This window comes from Carassius carassius, chromosome 4 (genome assembly GCF_963082965.1).
Source record: "Carassius carassius chromosome 4, fCarCar2.1, whole genome shotgun sequence".
Taxonomy (NCBI): Eukaryota; Metazoa; Chordata; class Actinopteri; order Cypriniformes; family Cyprinidae; genus Carassius; species Carassius carassius.
Window position 1 is genome coordinate 35,764,879 of NC_081758.1, and position 18,576 is coordinate 35,783,454.

At 36.1% G+C, this 18,576-nt stretch overlaps 2 protein-coding genes across 3 annotated transcripts in view; one reads left to right on the top strand and one right to left on the bottom strand.

Annotated features, from left to right (window-relative positions):
- Window positions 1–1,564, top strand: part of si:dkey-112e17.1 (uncharacterized) — a 21,583-nt gene extending 20,019 nt beyond the window's left edge. Inside the window, exon 7 of the mRNA XM_059548663.1 lies at window positions 44–1,564. Coding sequence (XP_059404646.1) covers window positions 44–607 — 564 coding nt within the window. The 3' untranslated portion in view covers window positions 608–1,564. The remainder of the gene's footprint in view (window positions 1–43) is intronic.
- A 1,942-nt stretch (window positions 1,565–3,506) lies between these two features.
- On the bottom strand, window positions 3,507–15,025 carry chfr (checkpoint with forkhead and ring finger domains, E3 ubiquitin protein ligase). 2 transcript variants are annotated; one of them, XM_059548646.1, is made up of 18 exons: window positions 14,885–15,025; window positions 13,776–13,932; window positions 12,283–12,382; window positions 11,384–11,493; window positions 11,230–11,289; window positions 10,752–10,919; window positions 10,113–10,313; window positions 9,227–9,383; window positions 8,898–9,052; window positions 7,588–7,750; window positions 7,283–7,425; window positions 7,082–7,198; window positions 6,915–6,998; window positions 6,751–6,821; window positions 5,625–5,712; window positions 5,419–5,526; window positions 5,017–5,089; window positions 3,507–4,046 (listed from the first exon to the last, which is right to left on the bottom strand). In XM_059548646.1, exons 2-18 carry the CDS (start codon window positions 13,885–13,887, stop codon window positions 4,004–4,006), a joined length of 1,953 nt encoding a protein of 650 aa, XP_059404629.1. In that variant the 5' UTR covers window positions 13,888–13,932; window positions 14,885–15,025; the 3' UTR covers window positions 3,507–4,003. The 2 variants fall into 2 exon arrangements, with proteins under 2 accessions (XP_059404629.1, XP_059404628.1); XM_059548645.1 differs by having other exon boundaries at window positions 10,113–10,316.
- Between the last annotated feature and the right edge of the window lie 3,551 nt (window positions 15,026–18,576).

Consider the following 18,576-nt stretch of genomic DNA (forward strand, 5'->3'; position numbering starts at 1 on the left):
AAATTAGTTTTTTTTTTTTTTTACTGTAACACTATGCACTCAGGGACTCCCAAGCACAGCTACAGACACTGGAAGACGAAAGGTCCTATCTGATGCTCCTCTTCATAGTCCTCCCAACAGCTGCCAGTCTGACTCCTTCATGAGTAACGCCTCGTATCCGCTGACTCAAGCCGCCCAGTGCCAGCGACGCCTCAGCTCCACCAGCAACCTCAGACGTGCACGTTTTAACACTCAATGCTTTGGCCTGCTCTCTGGCACGTCTGATTCCTCCAAACCACAAGTGAATGGAATTACAACCTCAAACACGCTCTTTGACACCAGCGGTGCCCCATCCAGCCAGCTGCAGGTCAAAGGTCAAATATCAAGCATTGAAGATGACCACATCACTGTACCAGTGTTTGCAATCTCCGAAGAGGAAGACCGACAGCCTCTTGTGTCAGCAGAACATCCCAAGAAGCCTTTGAGAGTGAATGGACAGATGTTTGAAGGCACAAAGATGCCACTGCTATTGAAAAGCCAAGTTCCCAGCATCCAACCAATCTCTTTAGCGAGAGGAGGCCGTGGTGGTGCATTGAAGACGCAGGATCCTTCAGCTCTCTCTTCTTAACAGTGACCCAGAAATAAAGTCTGCCAGTGCCATGAAGTTTGAGAATGATGGTCACGTGACCAATTCAGCCAATAAATCATCTCAACAGGACTGAAAACTCACTGCTTATGAGCTGTTCCTGATGTCTTCATATGGTGTGAAGCACATATATATGGTGTGTGACAATATGCCATGAAGTTTTAAAAAGGGTTTGTTATGAATATTGGCATGAATGAAAAATGTTAGCACTTATTGTTCTTCCTGTTATTGTATCTGCACAGTTAATTCACTGAAACTATCTATCAGTATATTTTATAACCTGCAAATGTATGCATACGATAAACTTTTAACCAAGATCACTTAATTTTTCTACTCTGAATAGACAGCCTGCATTGTTACTTTCATTATGAAAATCCATGTATTTGCTCTATGAACAATACAGCTTGTTCTAATCCCTTTGCAACACGTAGAAGACCAATTAGCTGGTCTGGTAGAAAGCTGCTTGGCATCTCTCTTGACTTCCACACTTTTTGTTTCTTGTAATCACTAAGGGTCCAATACACATTATACTGTTAAAAAGCCTCAGCAAGTTAATAAGGCATATATGAATGGAAATTGCATATATTCTTATTTCTCAAGGGACATGACCACTGAAAATTTTGTTTTAACTTTCTTCTACAAATAATTTAAATTAAGTTACTGTTTTTCACCTCTATCACTTACTATCTGCCTTGTGACAATCATCTATGCTGCTAAACATGCACTGATGCAATACCTGAAATTGTGTATACAATCATATTTTTATAACGTATTCAAGTTCATATATGCTGCAACTCTTTTCATTTATAATGGTGTGTTTTCCTGAATGCAGTAATAATGTCAACAGTGCTGACGTGGAAGGATTATAAAGGGAACTGATCACTGTTCAGACATTTAAAATGCAGTAACTAACATTTAACACAAATAAAAGATTGTATACGATGTTTTGTGGTGCTGTATTTTCTTGTATAACCATATGCACAGAAGGGACAAAGTCATATGTAATTTAATAGTCTTTTATTATTAGTGCAGTAAATTAAACAAGGTTTTTAATCAGATTTATTTCTAGGCATTACAAACGTGAGGCACAGCAAGTGCTAATTCAATTGTAGAACTTTAATAGTGCTATTAGACTGACTTCCCTATAATTATTTTAATACCTGATAAGCAGAAAACTTTATTTTTTCTCCATTTGAACCCCCAGTTTAAACTTTGAGGTAGAATTAAACCCCCCTCCCCTCCTTTTTTCTGAAAGAAAAAAAATCCCATACAACCCGAAGTAAATATTTGCAGAGTACATTTCCCTTTTAGTAAATGCAAAGCAGCCTCCAAAGCCTTTCTAACAATCATTCCTGAATAAATCCCTCAACCCTTCGTGCAGATTTTTAGTTCAGAGAATGAGACCAGCTTTGGAGCTTACATCATAACACTATTCCACTCACCTAAAACCACATTTTAAATTTATGCAACAGCCTGTATGTGGTTTCAAAGGAAGCTCTATTAGTCTGACATTTTATAACAAAATGTTTCTGTAGATATTTGATCACAATATAAAACCCTTTTCCAAATATCTTGATATTTGTGTACATTTGATGAATACTATTTTGCATACCAGTTGATGTACAATCAGATAAACATTTGGGGAAAGTTGCTCTAGATAAAAGCATCTACCAAATGCATAAAAGAGAGAGAGAAATAACCACTAATTTGCTAACGAAAGTGTGAACTACAATTGTAGAAACATTCCCAAGCAAAGCTCCAAATTAAAGCAGGGTGATTTATCCTGGGTAAAACCCACAACTCAACGTTCACTAATGAAGCAAATCCAGCAAATGTGGCCGTTTGTCAGGTGCCATTAGATCAGTGTGTGAGGTTTTAGAGTGCTGAGCACTTCTGTTCACCCGAAGAGCAGTTGAGGCCGGTGAGGACTGACCTCGAGAGATGTCTAATTTGAGCCTCAGAAGAATGTCATGGTAAGATGAACAACAGACCCCAAAAACAATGTTATGACCAACTGTACTGTAACAGTAATGTATAAATGTTCCCTGCAAAATTTTTGAAAAAAAAAACAAAAACAAAAAAACATGACAATGAACTGAGATACAGCATATACCTACTTTCATGTATTTTAAAAAGTAAAAAGAAAAAAATGTCATGCTTTTATTAAAAAAACAAAATAATTATTTAAGGGTAAAATGTTCAGAACTTTCATGTGGCTATAATGCTTAATGCCACATTTTAAAGACTGACCACTTTTTTTAAGGATAATACCAGTGTGGTTTATCAAGTTAAACAAGAATGGGAATAAGAAAAGAAAAACACCTAGTTTACTAGTCCAAAAATACAGCTCTAGCCTAGTCAGAAAATCAAAAAAATACTTAATCAGCTATTATATGGCCATGCAATCTACCTATAATATCACCAATCCTACAAGTAAAAGAAAAACTAAAATATCTTAGTTAAATAGGAAAAAACTAGGAAAAGCATCATCTACTGTCTAGCTAAAAACTGGCCTTGTTTGCATATGAACATAAGCTAAAAGCAAAACTTCCATAATCATATCGAGATGTGCGAAAGCATCTAAGCCTTTATTATAAATCAGATTTGACTTGATTATCCCCTGCACTGCGATACACCCTCAGTCTTGTGTTAGAAGGAAAAAATACACACCTTTTCTTTACATGGCTTACTGCCCTTACTGAACAAAATGCAGCTACTGATGCTGAATACCTAACAAGGGAAAATTTAGTGCACTTGACCAACACGATCATCCGTTTTTTCTAACATACATTTTTCAATATTCTCAGTAGCATTTAAATGTCTTGAGCAGTTTATGATAATAAAAGTTAAAGAACATTACTTTTTTTTTTTTTTTTACTGAAAAAACCTTAAAATGTAAGAAGTATGTGACATATGCAAAGAAAGCTGACAAACACTCACAGTCGACTCTCAGGCACCAAAGGTTAGTTATAGATTTTGTATATTGTATAAGGTTTAAGCTAAAGAGATTTTTGCACGTAAAGGTGATTGCCAATATTGTCTCGTTTCACAATTATAAGCAGAAATGCAGCATGAAAGCATGTCAATAGCATAGTGGAATGAAGTGTGCATACTGAAAGAATGACGGTCAGTACATCCTGGAAAACTAGTGTCTGTTTCTCCACACAGTGCAGATCCAGATCAGATGTTTCCACTTGCTGACACCATACCTCAAGGATGATTGGTTTAGCATCATCTGATTGACTTTGCATACGTAAGGTTGCCATCTAGGGGAATAAAGAGGTATAACACGTGCCTGCAGCAGCTCAGCTCCCCAGAAGCTGCTGAGAGTCAAACTCCCAAACTACTGCTGTCAAGTCAAGCGATGCTCCTCCAGCATTAGTTCTTAAACCGCGTCTGCTCACATATGTGATTGAATTTCCTGAAAGAAGACAAAACAAAATGACTGATTAAGATTCAGTGTTATCATTGCATGTCATTTGAATTTGATGATTGAGTATGATTATGATATTAGGATAAAGATCATTACTCAGGTTTTATGAAGGCCAATTTAAGACCAATTAAAGAATTTAAGGAATAAATTGAATGGAGAACAGTACATCAATATGCTCTTGTATTAGCACTTCAAAGTTTGAAAATACAACTTCAACTTAATGACAACTTCAATTTTGCAACAAAAAAAGCTTAAATGGCTCTGCAAACGTCTAAAGATTCTTACATTTTTGAGAAATTGATCAAAACAAATACAGTTTATGATTAATACAAGAACAAATATGTGCCAATGGGGCTAGAAAAATCTACATAAATCAAAAGATAAAACGAGTTTTCATTCCCCATTGATAATTTTTGTTTTAATCATAAACGTACTTTATTTTGATCAACAAGACTTTAATTTGCATTGCAAATAAATGTATATTAAATTGGTGTTTAGACATTATTGGAAACCAAAACAAAAACACTGAGGAAGATATTTAGACTGAGGAAGATATTTTTGACGTCGAGGCAACCTTTAATGCCATAACTTTATGAATTTCAGACTTTCTGTTCAGGTTTAAGATCTTTTTAGGCCTTCATTTGTGGAAGGGTGAATTAAGACTTAAGACCCACAAAACCTTGATATAAATGGAGAATTTCCTAACTGAAAGGCCTATGCTGTACATAATGTTCATTTGCTGCCCTCTACTGGTGGACTGAAGTATGACACGCTTCACAGGATGGACATAATGTGGACACACGGATGGATGGATGTAGTATGCTTTGCACATGAACATAATCATGCCAAAAAGTACTTGTAAATTTATATTGAATTAGATGAGCAAGACATGAGATTCATTTTAAAATGAACATTCAAGCTTTCCATGAAGAAGTGGTTTTGCATGGCGCGCACTTACAAAGCGTGGTGTGCTTTCACTTGAGTCCGACAGTTGCGTCCCCAATAACAGTTTGGTCTGGCTGTCACAGAATCTGTGAAAAAAAAAAACAGGCTAATTGCTGCATACAAAAATATTTATTATTAAATCTGTAGTTTTATATATTTGGCTTTATGTCTACCTACAGCTGAGGGGCAGGAAATTAACTGTGGGACACTAATATGGGCAGTCGTGACCTAATGTTTAGAGAGTTGGATATGTAACCCAAAAGTCATGGGTTCTAGTTTCAGGTCTGACATGAATTGTCGGTGGGGGGAGTGAATAACCGACACTCTCTTCCACCCTCAATACCAAATCTGAATATAGGACACCATACTAGGCCACACATCACTTCACTAATGTGACTGTGCAGCTTTGTGTTACCTGGCAGCTCTGGTGCAGGAATATGCTCTCTGTATTTGTATGCAAGTTCTCTAAAAGTGCGAAGTCCACAGCAGTAGCACAGGAAAGAGTTGGCAGTGATTCTGTAATCTGAAATACACGCACAGATGAATTACAGAAGGTTATTTACCTGAGATAGTCATCTTCAGTGAAATCAACATTTCTTAATATGAGCAGCGGGCAGTTACCAGAGAGCTGGTACAGGCCCTGCTGTACAGCCTGGAGCGCTTCCTGCAGCAGATGTCTCCAGCTCATTCCTTGAGAAGTCAAATAATTCTACCACAAAGAGCAGAAATGAACAACAGCTTACAGCTCAAGAGACATAGAAGGTAAAATCTAACAAATACTTCAATTTAAAACTTGGATTTGCTTTAGTAAAATATTCTCCTGGTAATTAAAATTAAAAACTTGATTTTTATATTTTCTAAAGAAGACTTGAGCTTGCCCTTGCAAAGATAACCAAGGGCTGGGATTCCAGTGGGACACAAAATGTAGTAATTCTTCTAAAATAAATTATATTTAAATAATTTAATTAAAATCGAATCAAAATTTTTTTTGTTTTTTTTTGTTTTATTAAAAATATTTTCCTAGAGATTAGAAAAAAAATGGGAGGAAAAAGAAGTGTTGCCTTGCAACTAGCTAAAATGCTAAAATGACTAAAATGGAAAAATACCATTTCACCTAAAATCAGAATACCAAAAACCCAAATTATAAAATAAATAATTATAACCAAAAACGACAAAAGAATATAACACAATTACTAATAAATACTATTATAGTGTATAAATAATAATACAAATGTGGCCCTGGACCACAAAACCAGTGTTAAGTGTCAATTTTTCTAAACTGAGATTTATTTTTTTAGCTGAATAATAAATAAAAGCTTATAAATAAGCTTTCCATTGATGTATGGTTTATTAGGATCGGACAATATTTGGCCGAGATACAACTATTTGAGTATCTGGAATCTGAGGGTGCAAAAAAAAAAAAAAAAAAAAAAAAATCTAAATATTGAGAAAATCACCTTTTTTTTGTCCAAATAAATTCTTAGCAAGGCATATTACTAATCAAAAATTAAGTTTTGATATATTTACGGTAGCAAATTTACAAAATATCTTCATGGAACATGATCTTTACATAATATCCTAATGATTTTTGGCATAAAAGAAAAATGAATAATTTTGACCCATACTATGTTTTTTTGGCTATTGCTACAAATATACCCCAGCGACTTAAGACTGGTTTTGTGCTCCAGGATCTCAAATAACAGTGATTCCATGTATGAGTATGAGTTCTAAGTAGGAGCAAACAAACCTGAAGGACTTCAGACTCATATTGATTGCCATTAAAAACTCCATCCAGACATTTATCATTAAGGTTAAGTTCTGTAAAGAGAAATAACCATAATGTTTTTTAATAAAATAACACAGACAGTAAGAAATAAATTATACAGAAAGGTTAAATGCTCGGAAACCTACCGGTGAAACGTGCTAGGCAGCCGTGACAGCCGATCCGCTGGCAGCCCCAGTACACATGACAGAAAGGTTTCTGGCACACCATACCTGGCCAAAGGAACAGACAACAAATCAGCAGGTGACTCCAGGAGCCCTGAGAACACTGATGGACAGGTCTCAGGGTCACTCACAGTGCTGCGGGGACATCTGAGGGGGGAGGTGCTCGAAGCGTCGGTCGGGCATGGGCTGCAGGCAGCAGGAGCAGATGAGGTGACTGCCCTGAGGAGGACATCTGAACTCCTGAGGAGCTGCAGTAGGAATACAGTGGATTTAAGCATATGAAGAATCACATGGATGTGCAAAGTCTAGACTCAGGTGTGAGCATGAATAACCTGTGGAGGTGTCAGAGGATGTGGAAGGGCCGTCTCCAGGCACTTTAGCTGGCACTTCTGATTGAGCGGCCTCACAGATCCACGGGACAGAGCTAGCCTCCTTCCGATAACCTGGACACTGCCGACACATCATATAGGGCTGACTGTGAACAAACACGGTAGATCAGGGTGCGTTTCAGTAATCACTTCAACACTTAAGAATCTACATTTAATAAGAAACAAAACACCATAGATCACTGGATTTTCCTTTCTTTAAAGTTCTACTAAAAGTAATAGAAGATTCTGAATGGATAACAGTTGTTCACCTCAAGTCAGAAATGTCGCTGTCATTGTCTGAGAGCTCAAACAGATAGTCTGAACTGCCCTCCTCATCCGAGAAGGAGCGTTCGACCTTTGGCTGCAGCATGTCCTGCGTGATCTTGTTTCGAGCATCCATGCTGCTCAAGTCATCTTCACTCCGACACTTCTCTATGACCACAAAAAAAGATTTTCTTTTTTTGACATTTCTTCTGAGATTTAAAAAACCTAGGGTCAGTACGTGTTTTTTTTTTTTTTTCACTCTTTTTTTCAATACTTTTAATCCACAAGGACAGATGAAATCGATCTAAAGTGACAGTAACGACATATAATGTTAAGAAAAAAATATTTTGCAAATAAATGCTGTTCTTTTAAACTTTCTATTCATCAAAGAATCCTGAAAAAGTGTCAGTTAAAAAAAAAAATGTAATAAATTAATCAGTACAACTTTTCAACATTCATAGCGTTGCCATCACAGGAATAAATGTTCTAATATATTAAAAACAGTTATTTTAAAGTGCAATAATCTTTCACAAAAATAATGTTTTTGATCAAATAAAAGCGGGAAATAATCTATTCTTGGTACATTCAGAATATAATGGCTTAAAGAATGTTTAGCAAAGCCACACTCAATATGGTACCATATTCCTAATTGTATTTTCAAAAATATTGGTGGCCTTGAATTTGTTTTAAGATGTGATCTTGATCTTTTCAAAATTCCTTTTGAAGGTTTCTAATTTTCATAATTACTGCTTTGTTGGAAAATCATATTTACCTATAACTTTCCCCCTCACAACTCCACTCTTTGGAACAATGAGACTGTAGTTATTAACAGAAAGTCTCTGTTTAAAAGTGACTGGTATAGTAAAGGCATTATTTTTATTAGATGAAAATGGGTTCTCACGTTTCTAATAATAAATATAGTTAAAATTACAATAAAAGGCTATGATAAAGTAAGCAATGCTATACCCACTGGTGTGTTAAGAATCATTCGAAGCAGTTTTTCTGGTCCGTCGTCAAGCCCTGTAGTCTCCTTCTTTAAAAATATGTAATGTAGACCTCTTCAATAGTAAGTATACTAACAAATTTATTTCTAAAGAACTTAAACGTAGGATCACTGAGGAGTTACCAGTGCTATTCTCTGGTAGAAGCTGAACCCTCAGTAAAGAATAAAGCTTTTACCTTTTATCTTACATTACCAGTTGCTCTATAAGGTTAAGGAGACACATTATAGAATTAAATATACCCTGCATATAACGGTTTATACTCTCATGTTGTTTACATTTGACTTGGTGTGAATAGAGGTGTGCTACAGTACCTGGGTGCTGGAGAAGGTAGGCCTCCACCAGGTTGTTGAGGATGTGGTTTTTACGGATTCTCTCTACGGGACATCGGCAGGTGGGACAGAGAGAAGACCGCTCCATCCAGCCAGAATAACAGGCAGCACAAAACGTATGCATGCACGGCTGAAGACTGTATAGAAACAGACACATTAACTACTGAAAATTCATTAAAATTCAGCCTTCACACATATTTTAAATCCTTCTTATCATAGAAAAGTTTTAATTAGTAAAATAACTAATGGATTTAGACTCAGCCAACATGTCCATTCGGGTGTAAGTGTTGATTTGTGCACACTGGACTGACCTGACACAGTCGTGCAGCAGGTCCTGGCAGACAATGCATGTGAGGGATTCTTCCATCTTGTCTGTTGTGGCTCCTTCAGTTTTCTCTGTCCCTGCTGCTCCTCTGAGAGGAACCTGAGCAGAGTCACTGTGAGAAGATCCATACCCCGTCTGATCGTCTGCAAGACCGATAGATACAGACATAAACGTTACATTTGAAAGTGTTTCAATTCTAGGACAGTTCTGAAATGCATATTAAAACCAGATATACACTTCAAAAGCCAACAAAATGTCATTGTCTTAAAGAAATTAATATTTTTTATTTTTTTTTAAGCAAAGATGCATCAAAAGTGACAATGAAGACATTTGTAATTTATAAATGTAAAAAAAAAAAAAATTTCAAACAACTTCTGTTCTTTTCAACTTTCTATTCATCAAAGAATCTTGAACACAATTATCACAGTTTCCACAAAATATTAAGCAGCGCAACTCTTTTCAACATTGATAATAATTCGAAATGTTACTTAAGAACCACATCAACATATTACAATGATTCGAATGATCATGTGACACTGAAGACTGGAGTAATTGCTGCTGAAAACTCAGCTTTGCAATCACAGGAATTAATTACATTCTAATGCAGTGAAATAGAAAAATATATATATATATATCACAATATTTTACTGTATTTTTGATCAAATAAATGCAGCCTTGGTGAGCATGACAGACATATTTTTGAACAATAGTGCAATCTTAAACCATCAAAGCATAAAACACTTCTAAACACCTCCAAAGTAGTCTGAAAAACTTGTCATGTTAGTGATGATTGTTTTGTAGGAATACAGATGCTTAGACCACACAAAATAGACCGAAATCATAAATTATTTTGTGTTACAGTGTTACAGCACCTTTGTCAGTTTTTCTTCTTTTCCTCTGCATTTCCACCTCTGGCTCCATCTGTTGCCCTCCTTCAGTCCAGCAGGTCCACTTCAGGCGAGTGTGATTCATGACCGGCTCCCCGGGGCTGCCTGCTGGTGCTGGTGCAGTCATCTCGGATTCTCCTTTACAAATAACCGAGGAACTCACGGGGTTCTTCTTTGGAAACACATCTGCTAAATGGTTCATACAGACATATACATTTTTTTGAGTATGTAATGGCTTGTTCACACCAGAAATGTTAACTATAAATGTAAAGAAAATCATAATTCTATCAGTGTCAACACAGTAACTCATTATAACATTCTGTTTATTATAAGTGCACACTGCTCTTTAACGCAGAATGGATTCTGATTGGCTGTCAAGGTTTTAATCGTTCAGCACCAAAATAGTTCTGAAAAAGTGTTTCCAACCATATTGTTCCTCTGTGCCATTGTTGTTACATTTGTGGTGTGGCCTCTGCTACCCTTTTAAATTTAAAATCATTTCTAAAACAGGCCTTACATGTGTTAAAAAAAAAACAATGCATAGATGAACAGCAGCACAGAAAGCTAATTTCTTATCAAAAGCAACTTGCATGAAAGTGGACATACAGTGTGGATGGTAATTACCAGAGCAGGTAGATAATGGCATGTCGTAGAAGTGGAAGGAAGAACTGGAGGTAGATGGCTGAGGATCCTCATGCCCAGACTGAGGCAGAGGCTTCACAATAACAGGCTCTACTGGTGCTGGTTCACTCTCGGTTTCCGTCAGATCTGAATCTTCTTCTCTTCCAGCATCTATGGAGATCCCAAAGGAAAAAAAACTCTTATTTACAGAAACTGCCAAAACTTGCATGGGGATGAAACTGGGATTTCATGAAATCAAAACTTATTCATGTTATTGGGAGTAATTCAACTGTGCATGTTTTTACAAAGGAGAAAAATTATTGTTTCCATAACTTCCATTTAAAATGTAGTTAAAAGCTCTTGCTCTGAAACAACTTTCTTTATCTGCTGGCCTCACTTAGGCAGGCAATAGCAAAACTAACTCTGTATAACAGGACTATAGGAATATCTGTATGAAACATTATATTCATTATGTATTTACCTTCAGCGTCCTGTGAGGCACTTTCCTGTGGTCTGATTGCCTGATAAACGTAAGCAATATCTGCAAAATCAAAAATAGTTGAGTGATGCATCATCTGTTTGGATGCAACTATGTTACCGAAACAGCGTGCGATATAACAATTGTGAAAACTCACTATGCTCTGGCTCATTCTTCCTGTACACAAAGTGAATGACATCACCATTCTGTAGTAAATGCATCTGTTTCTTCACCACTTTGGACATGTTGACCACTGTTCCATTGGTGCTGATGGAAACAAACGGATCATAATGAATACAGACAGAATAAAGTGCCTAGTTAAAGCCTAGTTAAAAATAGCAAAGAGAAAGTTGTACAAGAAAGGATAATGAGAAGGAAGGGAGGGAAACTTGCCATTTCCATCACGACTAAGCACTGTATAAAACACACAGGATATTGATTGTCTAGCAGACATTCACTTAATTAGCTGGATGGAAATGTACAGCAGCAATGATGAGCTGGCATACAATCAAATACATGGGACTGCCATGTCATAACTGCCCATAATTAAAATGATTTTTTATACATCTATTTGATAAACCGTAGCATCATTATTATACGTCAGTCTTCCAAATTAAGATTAGTTAATTATATTAATAATATTAGCAAATATTATTATTAATAATAATAGTTACAGTGCATTATACTGTAATCCAACAAACCTAGTGGATTGATGGATAGTGGCAAAGACTGGAAAAGATTTCAAATTACAATTGATTTGCTTCTGTTGCACTGCCATCTTAGTCTTTTAATGTAATCTAATGATTCTTGTTCTAAATGTGCCTGACAAGATTTTTTGGTATAAAAACTATTGTAAATCATATATGAAAGTAACTAATATATACTTTATATACTAATATAATATAGTTTATACTAATAATATATATTCAGTATATTAGTATACACTAATTTAGCAGGAAAATGATATTAGCATGAAATTATTCAACAATACATGTCTGTGTATTATAGCTTATATCTAACAAGAAGGACCTCATGATGTCATGCAGGTGGTCCTACCTCATGTCCTCCAGCCACACCTTTCCTGAGTTCTGATCTTGAGTGATTTTGCAATGTTTCCCTGAGACCAGTTTATTAGCCGGGAATGAGAGGTCACAATCTATGAAGAAATTATGTCTGTGAGGTTACGACAGAGCGGGGGTCTCCAAACTCAGTCCTGGGGGGCCACTGTACTGCAGAGCAGCCTCAACACAACCGCCTGGAAGTTTCTGCCTGGTTCAGGTGTGTTTGATTAGGGTTGGAGCTAAACTCTACAGGACAGTGGCTCTCCAGGAGCAGGATTGGACAGACCTGACATAGAGAAGTCAACAATAAATCAAAATGGACTATATTGTTTTTCTTATTGTGTACAATCCATAACTGTTATTAATACAAACAAAATAGGTCTTTAGAATCTTTTAACATGAATTTTTCAACTTTTGAAAAGTTTCAGCTGATGTCACCTTCAAGCTTCTCAAATGCCAGCCTAAGCCTTTACACAAATCTGCAAAAATGCTTTACAAAAATTCAAGTTTTATCTCAAATAAGAAAAGCATGAAGAAAATCATGTCTAATTTAAGGACCATTAATAATAATTGTGAAATTTCCAAAAGTCGCAATACTGTAAGGAAAATAAACAAACAAATAAAATTAATATTATTATTAATAATTACAATAGTAATAGTAGTAGTAGTAGTAGTAGTAAAGTGTTTTTTCCTAGCACCACACAAGGTCATGGAATCGGTTCTCAGGGAATGCATGAAATGATGAACACATACTTTGCAATGTAAGTTGCTCTGGCTAAAAGAGTGTGGATAAATGGGAAAGGCAAATGGGACACTTTGATTTAATTTAATATCCTGCTTCCCTTTAAAATAGGTGACATTACTGAAGTAAAATTGGTTGCGAACACATTTGCATGTCGACTTTAATAAAGCACGCTCCTCTTTTCATCAAGCACCTTTTCTCTTCCAGACCTGGCCCATTACTTTCTGGCTCAGACACATTAGGCATGCAAGTCTTTAATGAAGTATAGTGTGGCGTGATGTGATGTAAGGTTAAAAATGACACTATTATAGTAATGAAGCGTATCAGTTCTGCTAATAACCAGTGTCGAATGTTACTGTGAAGCATGCAGATCCAAAGAGACATATGGATTAATAATATTAATTAAAGCAGGAAAACAGACAGTCTTCAAAACCAGACAGACCTTTCCCTGCACACCACCACGACACAAAAAAACTACTTAATATTCCAAGAGCATGTCTTCAATAGACGCCTTTGTCATTATTGGGGTGGGGGTTCATTTGCTGAACTAAAGAGAGTATTGTGAAAGGCATGGGCTCACTGAATACACACAGACACTGCTTCAGACTGATTATCTTCTTGAGGGTTAAAAAAAAGTAAACTTAAAAGGTAAAACTAGACAGTCACAGAGGAGTCTGTGAAGAAGCAAAACAAGACTGAGTAACTAACATGATCAAACACATTATTAGTGATGATGTTCAGCGCACCTTTTTTTCTTCCCACCGTGCATTCTCTATTTATAAGTAATATCTCTTGACCCACAGACGAGTCGAAATTCACAAGTTTTCCCCAGGCCTGTCCGCTACCCTGATGTGCCATCTTCTCCTCGTCCTTATTTACCCGACAGACAGCAGATCACGTCACCTAAAGAAGCATGAGGCAAAGAACACAAATGTAATGAAGTCAAATAAATGCAAATGCTGATTATGGTGAAATAAAAGTCTTAAAATGTGGTGTGAACCACTACACACACATTTTTTTAGTACAATAAACAGTAGGGGAGACCAGGAAGTGTTTGTAACACAAGATGTGTTGCAACCAGCAGTTTAACTGATTATAAATGAGCTACAGGGATGAACTGTACATGAACAAAACCCTCAGGTGACAGAAGTTAAACTCTGCACAAGACAATCAGTATAATTTTTCTAAATCAGAAATTTGTTATGTTAAATGACTTGTATCAAATAAATCAACAGATATTTAAAAGCTTTACTAATATCACAATTGACCAGATGGGCCTTTTTATTTCTATATTTTATGTACTTTTCTGTATATATTTCCATTTTCATTAGCGGTTTTGAATTTTTGAATATCAAAATACGGATAGGGTGGTACATTTGATTATAGTAATAAATAAATGAATACACATAACACGATTTCTTGTTAGCGTTACAGCAGTGTTTGTGAAGAAGAGTGTAAAACTCTTGACATCAATTTTATAAAGTTTAGACAAGTTGTATATTTCTAAACGACTTTAATTTGAAGCATTTAGATATGCAAAGATATTACATGAAAGCCTGAGATCCATTAGAAGTAGTCAGTGTGCTAACTAGCTAACGTAACTCAAACTGCAAAAGAGTTCTGGGTAAAGCTAAAACCAATAGAGTAAATTAAATTATACGAGCTTAATGTGTAAAATCTTGAAAGTGGTTGTTTTCAATTTGAGTTTTGTTTTGGTAGGCTAAACAGCAGAGCGGCGCAATGTTTACGCGAAGGCTGCTAACTCTGAATCGCTAGCCCACAATCACATCTGAAACAGTTCAAAATAACAAAATTCATTTGTAAACTCAACCTCTAATATATTCAATGTACTAACCAAACCAACGTCCGAGAGTATCCGGAGCATTAGCGCATGTTGAGCTGAATCTTCTGTGTGCTTTCGTTTTTATTTTCTTGAGCACTTCCTGGCCAGCAGTGGCATTTTCAGGCATCAGCTGATAGAGCGGAGGAGGAGGAGGAGGAGGAGGAGGAGGAGGAAGAGAGGGAGGGAGGGAGGGAGGGTGAGAGAGAGGCTATGGGAATGAAATTGGCAGGGGGTCACCAGTCTGGCCCATGTGAAAGCCCTGAACAAAAACCCGTCTGGGAAGGTGTCTAGACAAGAGATGGTTACACATTCAGAGCTAGAAATCACTGATGGAGAAGTATGAACTGTTGTTAGTGAGTGAATTATTATTATTTTTTTTAGATTATGCATAATTCATTAAATATTGATTTAGAATAAGCACCTCCCTATTCATATTCCTTAAAAGCAGGTTTAAAAAGACTAATGATTTAATAAACTATCAATACTTTCATACTGTTTGTGATAATTTTATTCCAGTGATAACAATATAACAAAGATAACAAGATTAAACATCTTTTTTAAGCCAACATCTCAATTTTGTTTGCTTTTTGAAAAGTTCATTCATTTTTACTATATTTTCTACTACTACTACTACTACAAAAAAAAAAAAAAAAAAAAAAAAAAAAAATTGTAAAGTTTCATTGAAAAGTTTCTCTTCATGTTTATTTCTAAAAAAATACTAATTTTTTAATTGATTTAATTTTGCAAAAAACCTTTATAATATCACACATATTGTCTGACATACCTGTAGTATAGATGGGGTTTGTACATGGATATACAGTACCTCTAGCTGTACCTCTATGAAATAAGTCTCTCACAAATGAATGATTGTTCAACTATTTGAAGGCATCAGTAAACCCTCCTTAAAGCAAACCAAAGGTAGATTTTATAGAATGAAACAACAGACATTTTCACACTGCAACAACAAACACAATGCATGTGAACACTCCTCTAGAAAAGTTATATTAAAGAGTGTAGACTCGCTCGTCTGCAGAAGATGATAAATAACGTCTAAAAATAAATCTGCTGTTTAGATTACCTCAATGTATTTATGTAGTGAGATGAGTTATGTTCAGTCATATATTCCTCAATCAGTACACTAGAGTAGTGAAGTGTGGGTACAAAACTAACAAAAGCATTCCGATCTCCGCACAGACAGGGTCACAAGAAGGATTTAAAAATTGGGGGATACATTAAGGTTGGGGTCTTTGGAGAGTAGGAGAGAGAGAGAGAGAGAGAGAGAGAAAGAGAGTGATCGTTGATAACACGCTCTGTAACTGCAAGAAACTGTCACAGTGTGTGCAAGGTTCAAGATTGTGGTCATTTGCTTTGGCAGCAGTTCTTTGGGCAGCTTTCACTTTGCTTTTCATAGCCTCTCTTAGATTGAAAAGAGTGTCTCAGAGGGCTCTAAAGGTGTCTGTGCAGTCTGGCTCTGATAAGCAGTCAGGCAGTTTCATGTCAAGCCTGTCTGTTCACATTCAGCTCATGAAGCCCTGCGGTTTATTACACTGTTGAGATGGGGAAAGTTTAACCTGACAGATTCACCCAATTGAAGCAGAACACAGTATTATTTATATAAATAGATAAATAATTTATTAAAAGTTTAACTGTTAATTAAACTGACTGATCATAGTTTTTGATTGCTTTATTGTTTCTTCATTTTCTTTCTTTCAGTTTTTATATACAACTTCATAATAACTGCTGTGGTTTGGTGGACAGCTCATTTAAATTGCAGAAACATTTAATGCAGTTTAGCAACTAGGCCTACCAGTTTACTTCTAATGTTCCCTATTCTAAAGTGTTACCGCTTTATTTTTATTTATTTTTTTTTCATTTTGCGGAGAATTCGCAAGAATATACAACAATGGTCATGCATGCATTATAGTGTTTTGTAGTTTTTGTTTTTTTTAATCTGAAGAAAATGAATATTTCCATCACTGTGTCATTTATGCCACCTAAATAATGAAATGTGTTTAGCCTTCTATGGTGAAAATAAAGGTTAAAGATGTCTGGGACAAGGTAAAGCAAAACTCTACACAAATACAATTTTAACACATAAAGTGTCAAAATATACAAAAGTTTTCATGTGACCTTCATTTAGTAAAGAGTAAAAAAACCTATATATGTTTTTAAATAAATAGAAATCAACCTCTGGGACATAAAGGGTTGAAATGAAATCAAAACAAACAAGCAAACTTATACAATCATGGGAATATAGGATTTTTTGCTAAAATCTTGATGTTTTGTCGACTAGTCCTAAGCGCTAACGATTGGATGTAGCTGTAGTTCTACAAATCATACAGCAGGGGGAGCTGTTGAACTGCGACACAACTGTCATAGCTGGACGATTGCTTCAGGGTACAACTCCTGAATATTTTCTGTACATTTATGCATATTTACAATCTTTTGTAATTTTTACCAATAAAACATTCAATGCCATTTGTCAAGAAATCGATTACCACATTATTCATAAACCCATGCGTTCACACTGTCAAACATGATTTGTATTTGCTGATGTTATTCGTGCGAAGGATGCAGGCACAAATGTCAGGTCAAAATAACATTTTCACGTTTGTTATATATAGCGATTTTGCTGAAGCAGAGTTTTTATATTACGGCCTTTTCTTCTTGCCTGCATCTCCACAGGTCGTTTCTATGAAAAACAGTTTTTGCATGATCTCACTGGCATTTGTTTGTAAATTGGTGCGCTGCAGGGGCTTTGCGCATGCGTACACGGATCGGGCTCACAGAGCGCTCATCTTATTGAGTTCACCTCGACTCTCAGAAGAAATCCCTGAATGGCGAAAGGCCCCACTGAAAAGACCAGAATTAATTCATGCTTTATGCTTGTTAGCCCTGGTTTGGTGCAGATTAAGCTGGTTCTAAAAATATTAGGAATATAGGTTTTGGTCACTTTTCAGCTGGTCAGGCTGAGAGAGACCATCTTAAACCAGCTAAAATCAGAAGTTAAACAGAACTATAACTATATGTATATATGCTATATATAAAACTAACCATGCCAATCTTGCAGCAGTGGCAGCCCTGCCTTCAACATTTCTCCCAAATCCACTGATTTGTCAGTGAGTCTGCATGATCACAGACTAACAAACCCCATTCTTCTCCGACAGTCTCACCACGACACTGCGAATCAAAGACATGGAGAACTGAGACAGAGCAAAGGCCAACTTCATTTAGAAAAGATTCACCGTTCAAAGCCTGCTTGCCCTTCTTTCAAAACCCTTATTAGACTTGGTGAAGGGAGATTACAAGAAAATAAAAATACTTTAATTGTAATATTGGATTTCATAATAATTACCTCAGATATGTAATTATGCCCCTCTTAAACTTTTTATCAAAAAAACATTTGGCAACAACAAAGGACATTATGCCGGAGTGAGCGCCATTTGTGATGGCGCACAGCTTGTAGGTATTAGACATATTTCTCTGGGAAAGAGAATAATGAGCAATCCAAATAAAGCACAGAAGGATGAGAAACTGATACCAGGTGAAAGAGCACTAGAGCAGTGTTAATTCATGTGAGATTCAGTGCACATACAGAAGAACAAAACGAACAGGGCACAGAGCGTCTGCCATTTTCAATGCATGATGGACATTTTATTTCTCACAAACAGCCTCAGAGTGAACAGATTTATGCCTGCATGTGT